Below are 15,689 nucleotides of genomic sequence, written 5' to 3'. Positions count from 1 at the left end.
CGGTGAGTCAGACAGCCCTGGTTGTCATGCGTCCGCACTCTGCACCCCTAGCTTCTCCTCCTCCCTGTGTCAGCTGAGTTGCAATCCGATGCTCTGGGTCCAACCAAGTGTCGTACCCACACTGCTTCTGACTGCTTTGCCCTGGTCCTCGGGGCTGGATCTGTTTTGTTTGTTCAGGCGCAGAGCTCGATGGCATTCTTGAAGCTCAAAAGGAGCGTGAGGCTGCCGCCAAGGGCGAGAAAGCCGAAGCCAAATACACGCTCTACATGTCCCTCTACGAATACAAAAGGTCCGAGCTCAGCCAGGCTGCCATAACCTCGGCCTACACCGCTTTGATCAACACACCTCACCACCCACGCCCTGGTTGCAGTGATGATCCTCAAGATTTGCAGTTTGGACCTGGAGAAATTCTGCGGTCTGTACCTTGGTCATCCTGAGCCCCATGCCCTGTAGACGCTGCTCAACGCTGACGCTCTTGCTCACTGACCCGTGTCGCTCTTGTGTGTCTGTGTGTTTATGTTCGACAGGGTTTTTGATGATTCTGAGGATTGGTACGAGGGCGAGGACCAGCAAGGAAACCGCGGCTATTTCCCAAGTATGTGCAGACCCGCAATGCGCGTGACCTCACCGCCGCTCGCATCGCTTCGAGACCCCACCTGCCACCCACGGCTACCTCACGACTCGTACACTCCTCTGGCAGATACCTATGTGCGCAAGATCAACGCGCCAACTTCTGGTGGTGCCAAAAGCGTGGAAGGACTGGAGAATTCGTAGTGGATAGGTCTTGATGTAGTCGATCTTCTTCACTTCGTGGCGAGTCAAGCACGTCTCCTCCCTGTTTGCATCCCTGATCGGCCCAAGCCTATGTTTTTTGGCTGCCACACGCGCCCTCCGGCTTTTTGTGCGGTGCAGGAATGTGGGCCAGGCGATCCCGTGGGTTCTTGTTGTTTTTTCGTTGGCTTTTTAGATCCCAGTTTCCCGTGATCCCCAGACATTGCATGTCAATTTCCACCCGTGTACATTTTCGATCGTTGTAGTTTTTTACTTGATTTTTTTGTGTGGCCCGGCCGACGCAATCTGCGCAAACCTGGTTGCCAAATGTTTCCATCTTCTTTCAACCTGCGTGAAACTGTCACTGACACAGGCATCTGTAAACGCTGTTATTTGCCTGCGTGCTGATTGCATCCTCAGCTACGCTCCCAGCGCAGCACGTTTTGCACCGTCACAGTCTGGTCCTTGGCGGCCGACTACAACAAGAGGATGGTACACCACTGTAAGAGCGACCATGCTTTCAATCCGACTGTGTGTCCTGTTTGGCCCTTTTCGCCGCATTCCGATACATACCTTGATAAACTCAGCCACAGTCTGAGACGAGTTGAAAACATAGGGAGCACTCAAGAGATTTTCCACGGTGGCAGCAGCGCTATCGCCTGTCGGGTCAATGGCTGCCGCATGTTGTGCGACCTTGTTGAGGGCCTCCGAGGTTGCGCTACGGGACAGAGGAGCAGGTTGGGTGTGGTGTGAGAAGCCCGTGGCCAGCGCGGCCCACCGAGATGAGAGAAAGTGAACGAGCATGGCGCGTGTGTCGAGCAAGGGGTTGTGTTGCTCTGAAACATGCCTGTCAGCTCCTGAAGTTTCGGCCAGGACAAGGGCGGCATAGCTGCCGTTGTCGTGCACATAAGAACCAAATGTCGCGCCACTCTTCACAAAGCCAGCACCACGTGCCAAGGCCACGTTCTACACGCATCACCGGGGCGGTTAGCTTGGGTCGTCTTGAAGCTCTTGATGCATTCCTATGACGCCGTGACGTACCTCACCCACGGCAGCAACCAGCGCCTTGACACGATCAGCGAGCGTGTCGCTCTCTGCCACGGGCACGGCGGCCACCTCCTATACACGCAAACCCACACGTCAGCTTGGCATCGTGGCGAACATCACGCCTGTTGTCAGAGCAGTCAAGGTCCGAGCAAACGTTAATGGCTGAATGCCACGGGCGATCGGGTTGGCTTGCCTCGGCAGAAAGAAGGTGGGCATCGTTGCCCTCGGCCTTGTTTTGAGCTAGCCATTGAGCCAGTGATTCGGCGCCCAGGCGGCTCGTCTCACCAAAGGCTTCGTTGCGCGCCACGAAGTCAGTCTCGCAGTTCAGCTGGTAGTCGGCGCAATCGCGGTCGTCAGAGTCGAGACTGCTTTGCAGAATTGGAGATATAAGTGCAGAGAGAGCCATGGATTCCCTTACCTGCAGCACAGCGGCAGCCTGTTCGTTGATGGCGATGGCCAACCGTCCCTGTGCGGTGCTGCGGCCTGCCAGCTTGCCTAGGGCTTGCCTGTCAGGTTCAGTCAAGGCGGGCGGGCGTAAATCATCAACTACCGTTCTCCACGGTGTATTTCAGGGGTTCTGTTCTAGCACGTACTGGCCACGGGCCTCTTCGTTGTCTTGCAGCCATTGCAGGGCTGCATCGACGTTGTCGTTGCTGGCCTCGAGAGCTTCGCGGCACAGCTTCATGGGCAGAGCGGTTTGCTCGCGCAGCTTCTTCACGTGGGCCACCGTCACCTGTAGTCCACCCATGGTCAGGCGATGCCGGTGCCACACACGTCGTCAAACGGTGCAATTCAGTTGTGCGGAACTTGCCTTGAAGCGAGCCAGGTTCTGGGCAGCAAGTAGGCGCGGGGCCGTGGGCCGAGCCAGCATGCGGAGAGCCGAGGTGGCATACATGTTTGCAGTGGTATGGCTGCTGGAAAGACAAGCAGTCATGAGCCAAGGTCGTAAGTATCAACATACGCGACCTCCCACGTTCCACCGCAGCATGGATGGACACAGTCTCCCTCCACACCCTTTGCTTCCATCCAACCCGCGGTCTCGGTCATCTTGGTGGATGCCCAGAACCGCCGCCCAAGCCGTCAGAACCAGACCTTTTTTTTTTGACTTTGACAACTGACCTCGTGCCCGTCTCTCTCTCTCTCTCTCTTTGGATGCAACCACGACGAAATCAACGTTTGTTGAGATTGGAGGGGTGTTTCATAAATGGCGCGGTGTTTTTGCACAATTTTTGTGTAATTTTCTGGTTTTTTTTCTTTTTTTCGCTATCTCCACACACAATTTTGAGACCGATTGGCTGTGCAAGGCGGAGCGCAATGTGCGGCAGTACTTGCATTCTTTCGTGGACCTCTTTCTCCTGGATGCTGATATCATGATGTCACTTGGCAGTGCGACCATACAAAACCAAACTTGGAAGTCGAAACGTCGCGGGGGCGGCTTGGGTTTCAAAGTGAGGCGTCGACCCTTACGTATGTCGGGCGGCCACTGTACGAACTGCTTCATGGCTTACAGTTCTTCCCGACGGAATGGTCTCTTCCCAGGCGTGCCGTCACACGCTCCCAGCAGATGCACCACCAACACGGCACGTTCACGGACTGCCCCTTCGTCCAGGTATGTGTTCTGCTCCTCGAAGCGGCCCTTGATGTGGCTAGCAGCGGGAAATTACGTTTGTCACCACCGCACAACCACCGTCAACTCGTGACTTGCACCTCACCCTCAACACACAGCTCTTCTAGATCCAAAAGGAGTAGCATCTCAGAATGGATAAAGTCTCAATTCTCGAGGCATCCAGACGCAACAGATGGAATCAAAAATGTACTCAAGCTATACCACGTTGTGTTTCTTAAACTCCTCCTCTGCCACGGTGATCATCCGATTGCCAAGAGCACGGATGGCGGGGTTGCTGTCACCCTTGAGATCAACAAGCTGACGGAGAGCTTGGACAAACTCACCAGCTGTCTCAAACTCAGAGCGCCGCGCCCGCTCCGTGAGCCGCCGCAAGCCCATGATTGCCTACACAAACACCGCGCACACGCAAATCAGAGGTCATGAACGCGCATACGAACCATGGCTGCCCCGTCCATCCCCGCTGAAAACAACAACAACAACAACAACAACAACAACAACCATAAAAACAAACAAAAATACCCGGACAGAAGAGAAAAAGGGACGACAGGCTTACCATTCCACTGGGTGCTGTGGCATCCGTCTGAAATGTCTTGGACTGGTCGTAGTTGGCCAGCTTCTGCAATGCCACATTTATGACCGAGTTGACGTTGAGTTCGCGCGGGGCAGGCGGCGACTCGGCTTGCAAATTACTCCGCTTCGAAGCGACGGAGGAAGCACCATCGGCACCCCGCTTTTTGGAGCGGCTGGTCGCCTTGCGTTGTGTGGGGCCCTTGGTACTTTTCTTCGACCGACGACTGGCCGTTGAGACGACGCTGCGCCCGTCATCATCGTCTTGGTAGTCATCATCATCCTCATCATTATCATCATCGCTCTCAGTCCGACGGCCGTTGCCACCGGAGCCCTTGGTTTGCTGGCGGCGCAAGCTTGGTGTATGAGGGTGACGGCGCTGGTGCAGGTAGGCCTGGATCACCTTGGGATCTTGGATCAACGCGGTGTGCGTGCGGTTCCCCACCTTGCGCACGATTTTCAGGTGAAAAGCCTGCGGGCGGCGCTCTGGCGCAGCAGCCCCGGATGCGACCTCATTGACCGTTGCAGCATCCTCCTGCGACGCCGTCTGCGCACGCTCGCGGTCCTGCGAGATCATGGCACGCAGTTCACGCGCGGCCTTGGCCTCAGCACGGTCCTCACCAGCATCCTCTCCGTCCAAATCGGACAGGTCGTCGTCGCCATCAGCACCACCATCCTCCCCGTCCGATGTCTCGGGTTCGCTGAGGATTTCGTCATTCTCCAGCGATTTTCGCTCATTGTCAAACACTAGCTGGGAATCCGAGGTAAAACGCATCTAAACGCAAACGCACAGACCGCAAGAGGTTCACAGTGCACGGTGAGAAGGCGCAGCACAGGCGAGATATTCAGCCAATGAACACAAAACTCTGACGATGACGCGACCACCCACACTCCCACACACCTTGTGTTCCGCTGCCGACGATTTGGTTCCACGTGAGTAGTTGAGCGTCTTGCCTTGCTCGTCGGCTTCCTCATTGGCCTTGTAGCTAAATGCCGCCCAATCGCAACACATCACATCCAGTTTCAGCACAAAACAGAATACACACGCAGATCCTCCCCATGCACGCTTTCAGATGCCACCAGTCTTCAAACAATCAACAAGCTCACAAACAACGCAAGGCCCATCACTATTCGTACCGCACGAGCGAGATGCACTGCCAACGAGGCAGACTATTCAAATAATCCATGCCAAGGCCGTATTTTTGATGCAGAAGTTCGCGTGCCTCCTTCAAATTGAGCTTGCGCAAATCCTTATCCTTGGAGCTCATTTTGCCCAGCTGCAGAGCATGGTTTGAAGAAGCAGCATCAGGCCAGCGTTTCAGTTTTGCAGGAGAGAAAGTCGCGCAGTGCACCAACCTGCTTGTTGCGAGACTCGGGTAGCTCGGGCAGCATCTCATCATCGCGACGATTGGCAGCAGGTTTATTGGCCAAGCGCAAGAAAGAATAGCCGAGCGAATGGCCCGTAGGATCACCTGCACCAGTCACGGCCAGCAAGCAACTGCGTTTGATGCAGTCGACAAAATTTTTGGTGATTTGCCACGGCGCCAAGCGCCGCTCGTCCACCTGCACCCACATGGTACGACCCAGCGTCAGCAACAGAACGCTCCAGAAACGACGGCCCTGCCAAACCGCCAGGCAAAACAAAGAGCATACAGACCTTGCTGGTGCCTGGGTCAGTCTCATCGATAGCCTCAAGATTCTTGTCGTTGGCCAAACGGTAGCCCATGTCTACCAAGCGTTGCTCTGCCGCCTTCATCGACTCGTAGGCGCAAAAATCCTCAGGCGAGAATTTGCCCTCAAGAAGTTCCTGACCAATCTTGTTCTTTTTGTCGACAGACCGCCATTCCCATGCACCCCTACAAGAATTGAATGGGATCCACAATCATCAAAGGAGGCAACCCGTGCTGGGTCAAGGGCCTGAAGCCAAGAGAGGAGCGAAATAAAGGGTAGTGCGGCGCAAGCAAGGGCTTTGAGGCGTACTTAAAGTCTGATGCGGCATGTCGCTTGAAGGTGGCATACTCTTTCAGAACCTTGCGGATGGACGAGTCGGTACTGTTGGTGGTGCGGCGCACGTCGTCCACGCGCAACAAGACAGGGTCATTAGGAGAGCGCCGTGGATCAGTCATCTTGTTGTTGAAGAGATTAATGATAATCATTTCCAGATGTCGCTTCTCCAAATCCTGCTCGCGTTTGCTGTTTGGGGCTGGGACCTCCAGCTAGAGCATATTTGAGTAAGAATATATCAAGATGAGTTTCACATGCGCCCACAATGACGGTCACAATAGAAAAGAAAAGAAAAAAAAAAAAACCGAAAAGGAAAAAAGAGCGACGGGAGTATGATGCCAGCCAGCCTTCGGCAATCGGGGTCGGGTGAAGCGAGGTCACGCCCTTTGCCCACCTTCGGAAGTGTTTGGCCCACAACAAAGGCGGTTTTGAGACGTAGGATGAACCATTGGTCGTTGCGCTTGACCAGCAAAAAGTCAGTTTGCTCAAGTTTCTGATCGTAAATGGGGGCCCGAAAAAGGTTATTCTCGATGGACATCACAGGATGGCCTGCGCACAGTCATAGCAAAAAGAAATTACATCAAGTCAAGATCAGTGCTCTTGGGAGAAAGTCAGAGGCGGAGAGCAAAGATAGATAGTAAGTAGGTCGGTAGCCTCGCTGCAGAACCAATCCCCACCACGTATACACGCACCAGGTGGCAGCGTGCCGAGAAAGGGGGATTCCTCGTTGGTGTTGAGAATGGCCAGGGTGCCCAGCTCGATGGAGGGTCGAGTGCGATCGTTGGCCTTGATCTTGCGATAGTAGCAGCGCAGCTCTGAGCACATGCTGGGGCGGCATAGCAGCGGAGGGTATTCCTCCGCATATTCCAACACCACCTACATGGCAAAAGATCAAGTCAATATTCTTTTCATGGCTGATGCGGGCCTCGTGGGATGAAGGGTGATGGTGATCGCAGGCCAATGGGCGCGTTGAAACTGACCAGCTGATCATAGAAAGCCGAGATTTCCCATGTCTTATGAAAAGCACGTTTCCTGTTGCAACACACGCGCAAGGGTTGTGGGCGAGTGAGGGGGAGGAGGGCAATCTGAAGGTATGAGCCACAGGCGAGAGCCAGCGCATGCGTCTCATGCATTTTTCACAAGAAGCACAGCGTCAAGCACAAAGGCAGGGAGGGCAGCAAGGTAATGGTCAGATGATTGAGGCAATCAGACAGCGCTGGGTACTTGCGACCACACCCCTTTGACTTACGAGCCCCGACGAAATTCCTCAAGGGCTGGCGCAAACTGAGCTGTGACTTGACTGCCGTTGGCAAGCACACAGGGCTTCTTCTCTGGCTTGAGCAGCGGCCGATGCCAGTGTCGAAAGCTCCTAATGATGAAAGGTTAAAAGAGAGAAAGAGAGAGAGAGAAAGCGATGAGCTACATTGATCTCAAACACCTGCATCTTCTCTTGTTCGATGGTCCACAAGCTTGGCGTTTGAAGGAATTCGGGGTAGGGGTTGAGTGTGTAGTTGACAGAGAAGCGTGACGGACATGAACGGCTGCTTCCATGGGAAGAACTTTTGATAGACACGGCGTGCCGGACGCGGGTGGCGAACGTGATACTGCAACATGGACCGCCAAGCATGGCGTTGCTCCGTTTGCGTGCCTTTGATGATGCCAGAAGCCATGCCATGAGGTACAGGTGGAGCACATGAGGACGCCGAGTCATGGGCAAACAGTCAGGGCCCCAAATTGAGGTCCAAGGTCGTACCAACACGCGGCTGATAAAAGAAGTCATTGGACACGTTAAAACGCTGCAGGCCCATAGCTTGGTTGGCTGATAACGAGCCATGGTCATGAGCCGCAGACAGCATAATACGGCGCGAAATTGAAGCGCTCAGCGAAAGGGGGTGCAGGCATTAGACAATCGGTGGCCATGCGACATACCAGCCTCTGCGAAGGGGCCGCGCTCAGCCATGACCTTGGCAATGCGTTCCAGCTTCCAATCGGCCACATATTGCCGACCACGGCCCTAACAGGAGCAAAATGTTGCGTTGTGTGTGCACGATGAGCCATCCAGCACAGGGCTGCAGAAAGAAAGTGACACCTGGCAATACGATTCTGTTGTCACACGAAAAGTCGATGTTCTGTACCTGGTGTAAGATCATGTAACGCTTAAAAGTCGGGGCGCGTACGGCGTAATCAGACACAAAGAGGGGGTCATTCAGGTCCAAGTAGAGGTTGCTGTGACGTTTCTGTGAGCAGTTGGATAAAGCGGCGTTGAATGTGAGCAGGCTTTTTGGAAAGAGGGAAGGGGCAGTTACAGACGAAGGAGTACCTTGTGCTTGGCCAGGTGATCCTCGTCTTGGCCATCTTCTTCATCGGGCTCTTCCTCGGACGACGAGGACTCAATATCATCCTTGGTCCAGTAAATCTTGTTCTCCCAACGCTCGTAGCAGAGGTGTTCATTGATGGGAGGTAGCTCGCTCACCGCCCTAGAGCCCAGTAGGGTTGAGACAATGAGGCTTGCATTAGACGCATTCACACTCAACGATCTTGTATGTCATGATCACGGACACAGCACTGTGAATGTGCATGGGTGTTGCGTCTTACGTGCTAACATCCACCACGGGCTTGGGCATGCTATTGACGGCCATGATAGGCACCACGTGCTTGGCATCTATGGCACAAGGGGTGTGAGGTTGGGGTTGGGGCAGCATGCCGGGTTGCCATGAACAGCTGATCCAAGCAACGCTCAAGAGCCATTTCCGAGGCCCAGGCCGCGGTGTTGCAGTGGCGTGCTCACCAGTTGCCACGCCGTATTTGAGTTGCAAACGTTCCTGCTCTTGCTTTTTGACGGTTCTATACACCAACGCCAAGTATTGTTTGTACAAAGTGAGGTACACAAGGCGGTGAGTCGGGCCTTGAAGCACCGGAACGCACTTGACTTTTGGAGATTTATTGCGACGACGCTTTTCCGCCTGCAGGTAGAGGGGGGGATGGGTGTCAAGTATCGACAAGAAGCGGCCAAGTGAAGTGAGAAATGAGTCTAGGGCTGGCGGGAGTCACGCAGAAGAGCAGCCAAGGACTGGCTGACCTTGGTATCGCCTTCGTTGGTGGGCCCTTTCGGGTTGCGGGACCTTGCTTCTTTTTCGCGGCGGTTACGCTCTTGTTGTTCTTCATCCTAAATTTGGGGGGCCAGCGTTGAGTCCAGGAACGAGTGAGCAGGGGGTTTGAGGCTCATGTCATGTGTTAGTGCCTCGCATTGGAACAGGTTGCAGAGAGCAGAACATACGCGCTTCTGGCGGTCCTCGGCGTCGGCAAGGTTAATGTCGCGGTTGGAGGACATGATTTCGGTGTAAACTTCATGTACGTTGGCGTTCACGCCGCTGGCCTAAGATGCGGACAAGTGTGAGGTGAGCAACATGTAGGTGGTGGCAACTGACGCGAGAATGAGGCTGGTGTAAAAACAAGAGACGTCTTGGCACACCTGTTGACCATTGGGGTGTTCCCAGATGATGTTGTCCTCCCAGTTCACCTAAATGCCGAGATGTGGTGGGGAGGGGGGGAGGAGTGATCAGGGGCAAGGCGGTATGGCTCTGCAAGGCTGACCGAAAAGTGCACGCGCGCAGAGAGGCGAGGCGCACAAACCAGACAGGCCAAGGGCAGGCCTCCACGGTGGCTCGGGGGTTCATTCTGGTAGTTGCTGGTCTAAGCGAGGGGAGCGCGAGGCAATGAGATGGTGATGATGTGCAGAGGGTATGGAGCACGCGGGTCAGGTCGCGGGTCAGGTATGCCAACCTGTTGCACTGAGTCTTCCGACTCCAGGAGGGCTTCAGCGGCTTCACGCGAAGCAAGTTGTTCGGCTCGCTCATGAGCCAGGAGACAACGTGGCTGAGAGAAACGCAGCAATGAGGTCCCAAGCGTCAGAAACATGTGAAGGAGAGCGAGAAGGAGAGAGTTTGAGGGGGAGAGTTTGAGGGGGAGAGTTTGAGGGAGAGAGTTTGAGGGAGAGAGTTTGAGAGAGAGAGAGAGAGTTTGAGAGAGAGAGAGAGAGTTTGAGAGAGAGAGTTTGAAGGACAGAGTTTGAGGGAGAGGGTTTGAGAGAGAGAGTTTGAGAGAGACAGAGGGAGGTTGAGAGAGAGGGAGAGAGCGATCAGGCAAGGTGCAAAAGGGACAAGAGATGAGCAACAGCAATGAGGTGTGTGTTTCAAGTGTTGACGTCATGACGGCAGGGGGTAGTCTGAGGCTGATGTGTCGCGCTACCTTGGGAAGGGCCGCTGCCTTTTGTGCAGTGACTGTGGCTGAGTCGCTGTTGTCCTCGAGGGCGCGGGTCATGATGGAGCGATCAAACTCTTCGCCTTCATCATCTCGCTGTTGAACAACAAGATGCGGGGAGGCGGGACGGCCACCTGCACGACGGGCCCCCGGTGCCAGGCACAAGCAGATGGGTGAGTATAGAAGGGCGTGCATGTTGGCAGGCTAAGCGTGGCGCGGCTGGGGCCGGCAACGAGGTGTGCATGGTGGGGGAGCGCGGGGGAGGGGCTTGTGTACCAGGTCGGGCAATATCGCCGAGCTCGGGTTCTCGTTCGTCGAGAAGCGCGCTGACTCGAAGACGCTCGCCGTATTTGAAGTTGGGAAAGAGCGAGCCCAGGGTTTCATCTGGTGCGTGAACGAGCGAGCAAGAGTCAGCGCAAAGCCAAGACAGAACTCTGATCCAATGCGCATCCTGCCCACAAGAATCGAAGACGCCGCGAGCTGCCACAAACGGTGCGGTGGGTTCGCACCAGCTTCATCATCACTAGCGGTGCGCCAAGGTGCGATATCCTTGAGGTCAGGCGGAGGGGTTATGGGAGGGTCGCCATCTTCGCTCGTGTCCATGTGTGTGTCCATGGTGCAAAATACCCGGCACACGGCCGGGTGCGCGTGCGGGCTTGAGGGACAGTCCTGTGCTGGCGAGTCGTCTGCCATCCTCAAACGAAAAAAAAAAAAAAAGGTAGTGTGGGTTGGAACGTGAGATGATGAGAAGACCCTGACTCGACCATCTCCCAAGTAAAGTCACTATCAGCCCCACCTGTCTGCGTCTGTGAAGCCTCCCTCGTTGGGCGTGGTAGATATGATCAAACACACCCGCCACCACCACCACTCAATGACCAGGCGCCGGATGTCCAAAGGCTGACAGCCGACCACCAAATGCTTTCTTTAAGTTTTTTGCTGGCACCCTGATACCATCTGACATTTGACACACTTTTGATGTGGCGAAGCACTGAACAAGCCAACTTTACCACACGTCTCAGTGGCTTGATCAATGTTGGTGAAAGGTCTTCAGTTCAAGTTAATAAGAGAAAGAGAGAGAAGTAACCTTGAAGGTTCCAAAAATAAGCATAATGCTTACGCGTCGGACGTCCACGGATCTCAAGCAAGCATCTGTAGAGCCGAAGCTACCACAGCTGTTGTTTGCATCTTCAGTAAAAGGCGAAAGATATGTTCGCTTTGAACGTCCGACAAGCTGCTTTGGCCGCGATTTTATTTTTCTTATAAACACAGAGTTTAAAAACTCGGCTTGTGGGTACACACTCCAACACGCTTGTTGTCAGCTTTTTTTTCTCGAGTGAATGTGTGTGTGTGTGTGTGTGTGTGTCTCACTCTCTCTTCTCTGTGATCAGGCTTACTTGCAGTCAAGAGCAACGGCGGTGGCGCAACAGCAGCAGCAGCAGCAGCAGCAGCAGGAGTCCCCAGATCTGATACAGACAGACCTGTGTGTCATTGATTGCTAGAGAGGTATGCATTGGATGGAGTGCAAGTGCTGGTGGATGGCATGTGATCCAATGCTATGCCTGCAATGACGATCGAGATTTGTCGTTCCGATTCGTGATGCTCATATTGGCTGTTTGCTCCTGGGCACCCTCAACTGCATTCCGCGTCCCAATCAGAGCGTGCATTTGCGAGGGCAGGCACCATTCCCCGCTGCAAGCTTCCACGCCGCATCAGCACGATGGCGTGCTGCAAGCGCGGCACATATAATGTGCTCATGCATGGCCTGGCGTTTATGGCCATGTTTACCGCCTTCCAGGTACTCCCCATGCCCGGCTCGTGCCCCAACTTGCTGTTGACCAACTTTGATCTTTCTTTGAGGTGGTGCTGCTCGTCAATTGGTTTCTCACTAGCCGCCTTTCTTGTCTTCAACGATCTGGGCCCCCAATCGCCATGACAAAGACTTCTGGATCCTTTCAGACCACCGTCCTCAAGGATCAGCACCTGGGAGCAAGCCTGGGCTTTCAGAGTCTCGCCATCATCTATGTGGTGTTTAGTCTCTTCAATTTTATCTCTCCTTCCGTTGTGGCACTGATTGGCCCACGTCCCAGCATGATTTTCGTGCGTTTCCCGATCCCGGGCGCCCCTCTGTTGTCTGTGTGCATTCTAACTGCCTGCAACACCTGGCGGCATTCGTCCACAGGGATCCGTCATGTATGCGCTCTTCATCGCTGCTTTTCTCAAACCCATGCGCTGGAGCATCTTGGCAGCCAGTGTGCTCGTGGGTATGGGGGCAGCCGTCATTTGGACGGCGCAAGGCAATTTCCTGACCCTCAACACCACCAAGGAAAACCGAGGCCAGATGTCTGGCATCTTCTGGTATGAATGCAACCCCCACCTCCCTCCTCCCAGCACACCCCTTCACAATGCGCCTTCAGCCCAAGCACCCCGGCTGAACACGGATCATAACGTGCCTGTGGCTTGGATCTTTCACTTTGTGCCGGCCATTTGCCTCTCGCATAGGGCCCTTTTGCAATGCTCCTTGCTCATCGGCAACTTGATTGGCTACTTTCTCTTGTCGGGCGATACCATTGGCGCGGACGAGGCACATCGCTTCTATCAAATCCTCTTTGGAGCTGCTTGTGGAGGCGTGGTGCTTTTCTTCTTTCTCCGTCGCTCCCGCCCCGAGGTACAGAGCTCGGCTGCAGAGGCGTGGTCCCGCTTGAAGACGTGTCGATTTTTCATGTCTCTTTGATTTTGCCGCACACAGCGCACCGAGGACTATACGAGTGTAGAGGACGTCGAGCCGCGCTCCATTCGTGAGGAAATCTGTACGTGACCGTGATAAGAAACCATATTCACTGCTCACAGCCGTGCACGTTATCACTCGACCACCGGGGCTTACCCTGCTGCTACTTGTTTCAACGTGTCGGTAGCCAACACCATCGCCCTCCTCTTGACCAAGGACATGCTGCTGCTCAGCATCTCCATCATGTATTCAGGTGCGCCTGACGACTCTTCAATGGCATGGCCCGCTAGTTCCGACTTGACCATCCACTTGGCCACTCATGTGTGTGTGTGTTTTGCAGGTCTCGTCTTGACGTTCTGGTCGGCCAAATACCCGACCATGGTTGGTGACGCATTTCAGCCCAAGGTTGGTGTGAAACTGGCTCTTTCAACTTCAACTGGCCGCTCGGCAAGGCGTTTTGTGCTCAACACATTGATTCAACCCGTTGTAATGGTATGCCCATAGGATATCGGACTGTCTGGCATTACCGTGGGCGTGGCAGAGATTCTCGGAGGCTTGACGATGGGTCGTCTGGCCGACGCCTACGGACGACCTTGGTAAGTTTCCAATTCCAACTCCTCCTTTTGACAGGCTCGCCTTCTGTGCTTTAGGCTCCATCGTTCCGCTTCCATTAGTCCTTGCGCTTGGTTCAGCTCGGACCAGTGTCTAACCATGGTTGGAATCTCGGGGTTGTGGGCGCAGGGTCATGATGGTCACCCTCTTTGTGCACGCGGCCGGAGGCTTTTTGGTCTTCCTTAACCTGATCTCCAACTATCTGACGCCGAGGTGTGTCCGTGTGTCTTGATGCTTTGTCGCTCAAAAATCGCGAAAGGGCCCTCCGGCCACGGTGAACTGATCCTTCTCATCGAGGGCCGCCACAGCCTGGAGCTTGCGCTACTGGGCTCCTTCCTTCTCGGTTTTGGTGACTCATCGGTCAACACAGCGGTCAGTGTGAACATTACCACTGCCAGCCTCTGACCAGTATACTACAGGAAGGCGGCTCACCTTTTGGTGATCAGAAAGCTGGATGGTTCACCATCACCAACTCGCACTCACTCACGTCTCACCCCGCCTTCTTGGTGTGGTGCTACTTGCTTGCAGCTGTATTCGGAGCTTGGTCAGCGATACACCGACGAGAGCGCATCGGCTTTTGCCGTCTTCAAGTTTTTTCAGTCAGCCATGGCCGGCATTGCTCAGGCTTATGCCGGAGAGTTGTCAGCCAGCTATCAGCTTCTAATCCTGGTACGTGCCCTCCCCGCTCTTTTTCTCCAGGTGCTAGCCTTTCTTCCCTTGTCCTCACCTGCCTCGCCATGTACACAGGCTATTTTCCTTCTCTCAGGCTCATACACCTTTATCATGGTGAGCAAAAAGCCCATCGAAACCAGTACCGACTTTCGTTATACCAAGATTTTGAACGACTAGGAGTGCACGCAGGGCCGCATTGTGCTCGGCTTGCCGTGATGTTTCATGGGCTGGGGTGCTCAGCTTTGTTCTTTCGCGATGGCGCACCTCCATGTTTTCCTTTCATTTTTTTTCCTTGTCTCGCTTTTCTTTTATGTTTGTTGTGTCTTCAAAAGTGATGTATGTCCAAAAATAAGGCTTGTAGCAATCTCGTTGTGTCAATCGACCCACCTCACCGTTCGCACGAGACACGATTGAGCATGGGTGGTACAGAACTGGAAGACGACAAAAAACTTTCAGCCTGCGACTGTCAATTGGTGCGAGCGTGTTCGGGGCAAAAGAAGGCATGGAAGAAGAAAGGAAGAAAATTGGGACTCACGAGGTTGATGATGGGAGATTGTCACACAACAAACTCATCGGCGATCTGGATGAGCACATAAAACGCAATCAAGCAACATGGAATGAGGCAACGTGACTGGGTGGTGTAGGTGAGCATGAGCCACTCAAGTTCAGGACGCAAATTCTGCCGTACCTTCGCGATCGTCGGATGGGGCCGCCCTCCTGTTGAGCCCAAATGGCGCGAGCAAGATTCAATAAGATTCAATGTGAGGTGTAGGCAAGCAATTGCATCAGCGCAAAAATGTGGGGTAGGAGGCAAACTATGCGCCATGTCAAAGTAGGGGCCGTGCGATGCTCACCGATCATCGCGTGGGTAGTCCCTCGAGGGGCTGCCGTGGTCGCGTGCAGGAGGAGCGCGGTCATCACCGCGCGGAGAGCGATCCCCACCACGTGGTGCCCGATCGTCGGCACGTTCATCATAGCGGGGACGGTCATCGTAACGGGGGCGGTCCTCATAGCGGGGGCGATCGTCGTAGCGAGGGCGGTCCTCATAGCGAGGACGGTCGTCGTAGCGGGGGCGATCATCATAGCGGGGGCGGCGATCGTAGTCATCGTAGCGGGGGCGATCGTCGTAGCGGGGGCGGCGGTCGTAGTCATCGTAGCGTGGACGGTAGCTGCGGGACAGACGGCAAATAAGACAATGCCAACGAACACACGATGGAACAGGAGATTGAGTTTGTACTGAAAAGGAAGCAATGGGGCGGCATCGTACCCGCGGTCGTCACGACGATCGTAGCTGTGGTGATGCGTGGGTGTCACAGTACAGTCAAGTCGGGGAAATCAGTCAATCGATGCCACAACAACCAGGGTGCGTAGGATGGGGGGGGGGGGGGGGGGGGGGGGAAACCT

The 15,689-nt window shown here is 54.6% G+C and overlaps 3 protein-coding genes across 3 annotated transcripts in view; 1 reads left to right on the top strand and 2 right to left on the bottom strand.

Moving 5' to 3' along the window:
* Positions 1-1,035: 1,035 nt before the first annotated feature.
* On the bottom strand, positions 1,036-10,991 carry MONBRDRAFT_31583 (uncharacterized protein). The gene is made up of 33 exons (XM_001743735.1): positions 10,786-10,991; positions 10,553-10,660; positions 9,800-10,410; positions 9,650-9,709; positions 9,489-9,536; positions 9,294-9,392; positions 9,096-9,182; positions 8,942-8,979; positions 8,805-8,860; positions 8,612-8,678; positions 8,337-8,493; positions 8,152-8,253; positions 7,946-8,030; positions 7,770-7,835; positions 7,550-7,664; positions 7,266-7,385; positions 6,997-7,048; positions 6,709-6,892; positions 6,411-6,565; positions 5,993-6,228; positions 5,670-5,868; positions 5,369-5,632; positions 5,150-5,289; positions 4,914-4,998; positions 3,999-4,787; positions 3,647-3,829; positions 2,412-2,551; positions 2,237-2,324; positions 2,012-2,146; positions 1,813-1,890; positions 1,550-1,737; positions 1,345-1,489; positions 1,036-1,247 (listed from the first exon to the last, which is right to left on the bottom strand). Exons 1-33 carry the CDS (start codon positions 10,967-10,969, stop codon positions 1,188-1,190), a joined length of 5,124 nt encoding a protein of 1,707 aa, XP_001743787.1. The 5' UTR covers positions 10,970-10,991; the 3' UTR covers positions 1,036-1,187.
* Positions 10,992-11,613: 622 nt separating this feature from the next.
* MONBRDRAFT_31582 (uncharacterized protein) lies at positions 11,614-14,462 on the top strand (the record flags this gene model as incomplete). Its single annotated transcript, XM_001743981.1, has 12 exons — positions 11,614-11,756; positions 12,166-12,373; positions 12,456-12,631; positions 12,776-12,941; positions 13,023-13,083; positions 13,189-13,254; positions 13,342-13,406; positions 13,506-13,597; positions 13,743-13,826; positions 13,984-14,119; positions 14,142-14,282; positions 14,361-14,462. 12 exons carry the CDS (start codon positions 11,614-11,616, stop codon positions 14,460-14,462), a joined length of 1,440 nt encoding a protein of 479 aa, XP_001744033.1.
* Positions 14,463-15,135: 673 nt separating this feature from the next.
* The window catches only part of MONBRDRAFT_23681 (uncharacterized protein), a gene marked incomplete at both ends in the record, with an annotated part of 1,371 nt that continues 817 nt past the window's right edge, over positions 15,136-15,689 (bottom strand). The window contains one exon of the mRNA XM_001743734.1: positions 15,136-15,454. Coding sequence (XP_001743786.1) covers positions 15,136-15,454 — 319 coding nt within the window. The remainder of the gene's footprint in view (positions 15,455-15,689) is intronic.

Source organism: Monosiga brevicollis, genomic scaffold, assembly GCF_000002865.3.
Source record: "Monosiga brevicollis MX1 MONBRscaffold_4 genomic scaffold, whole genome shotgun sequence".
NCBI lineage: Eukaryota > Choanoflagellata > Craspedida > Salpingoecidae > Monosiga > Monosiga brevicollis.
Note: the sequence above shows the minus strand (reverse complement) of the source record. Positions and strands in the feature narration are given on the sequence as shown.

Bases quoted from the DNA above. Each gene is read 5' to 3' on its own strand.
- MONBRDRAFT_31583 (XM_001743735.1), bottom strand. From the start codon at position 10,969: ATGGCAGACGACTCGCCAGCACAGGACTGTCCCTCAAGCCCGCACGCG. The intron at 7,665-7,769 runs GTACGACCTTGG...GCATCATCAAAG, and splicing joins CTTTTATCAGCCGCGTGTTG to GCACGCAAACGGAGCAACGC. The intron at 5,869-5,992 runs GTACGCCTCAAA...CAATTCTTGTAG, and splicing joins CATGCCGCATCAGACTTTAA to GGGTGCATGGGAATGGCGGT.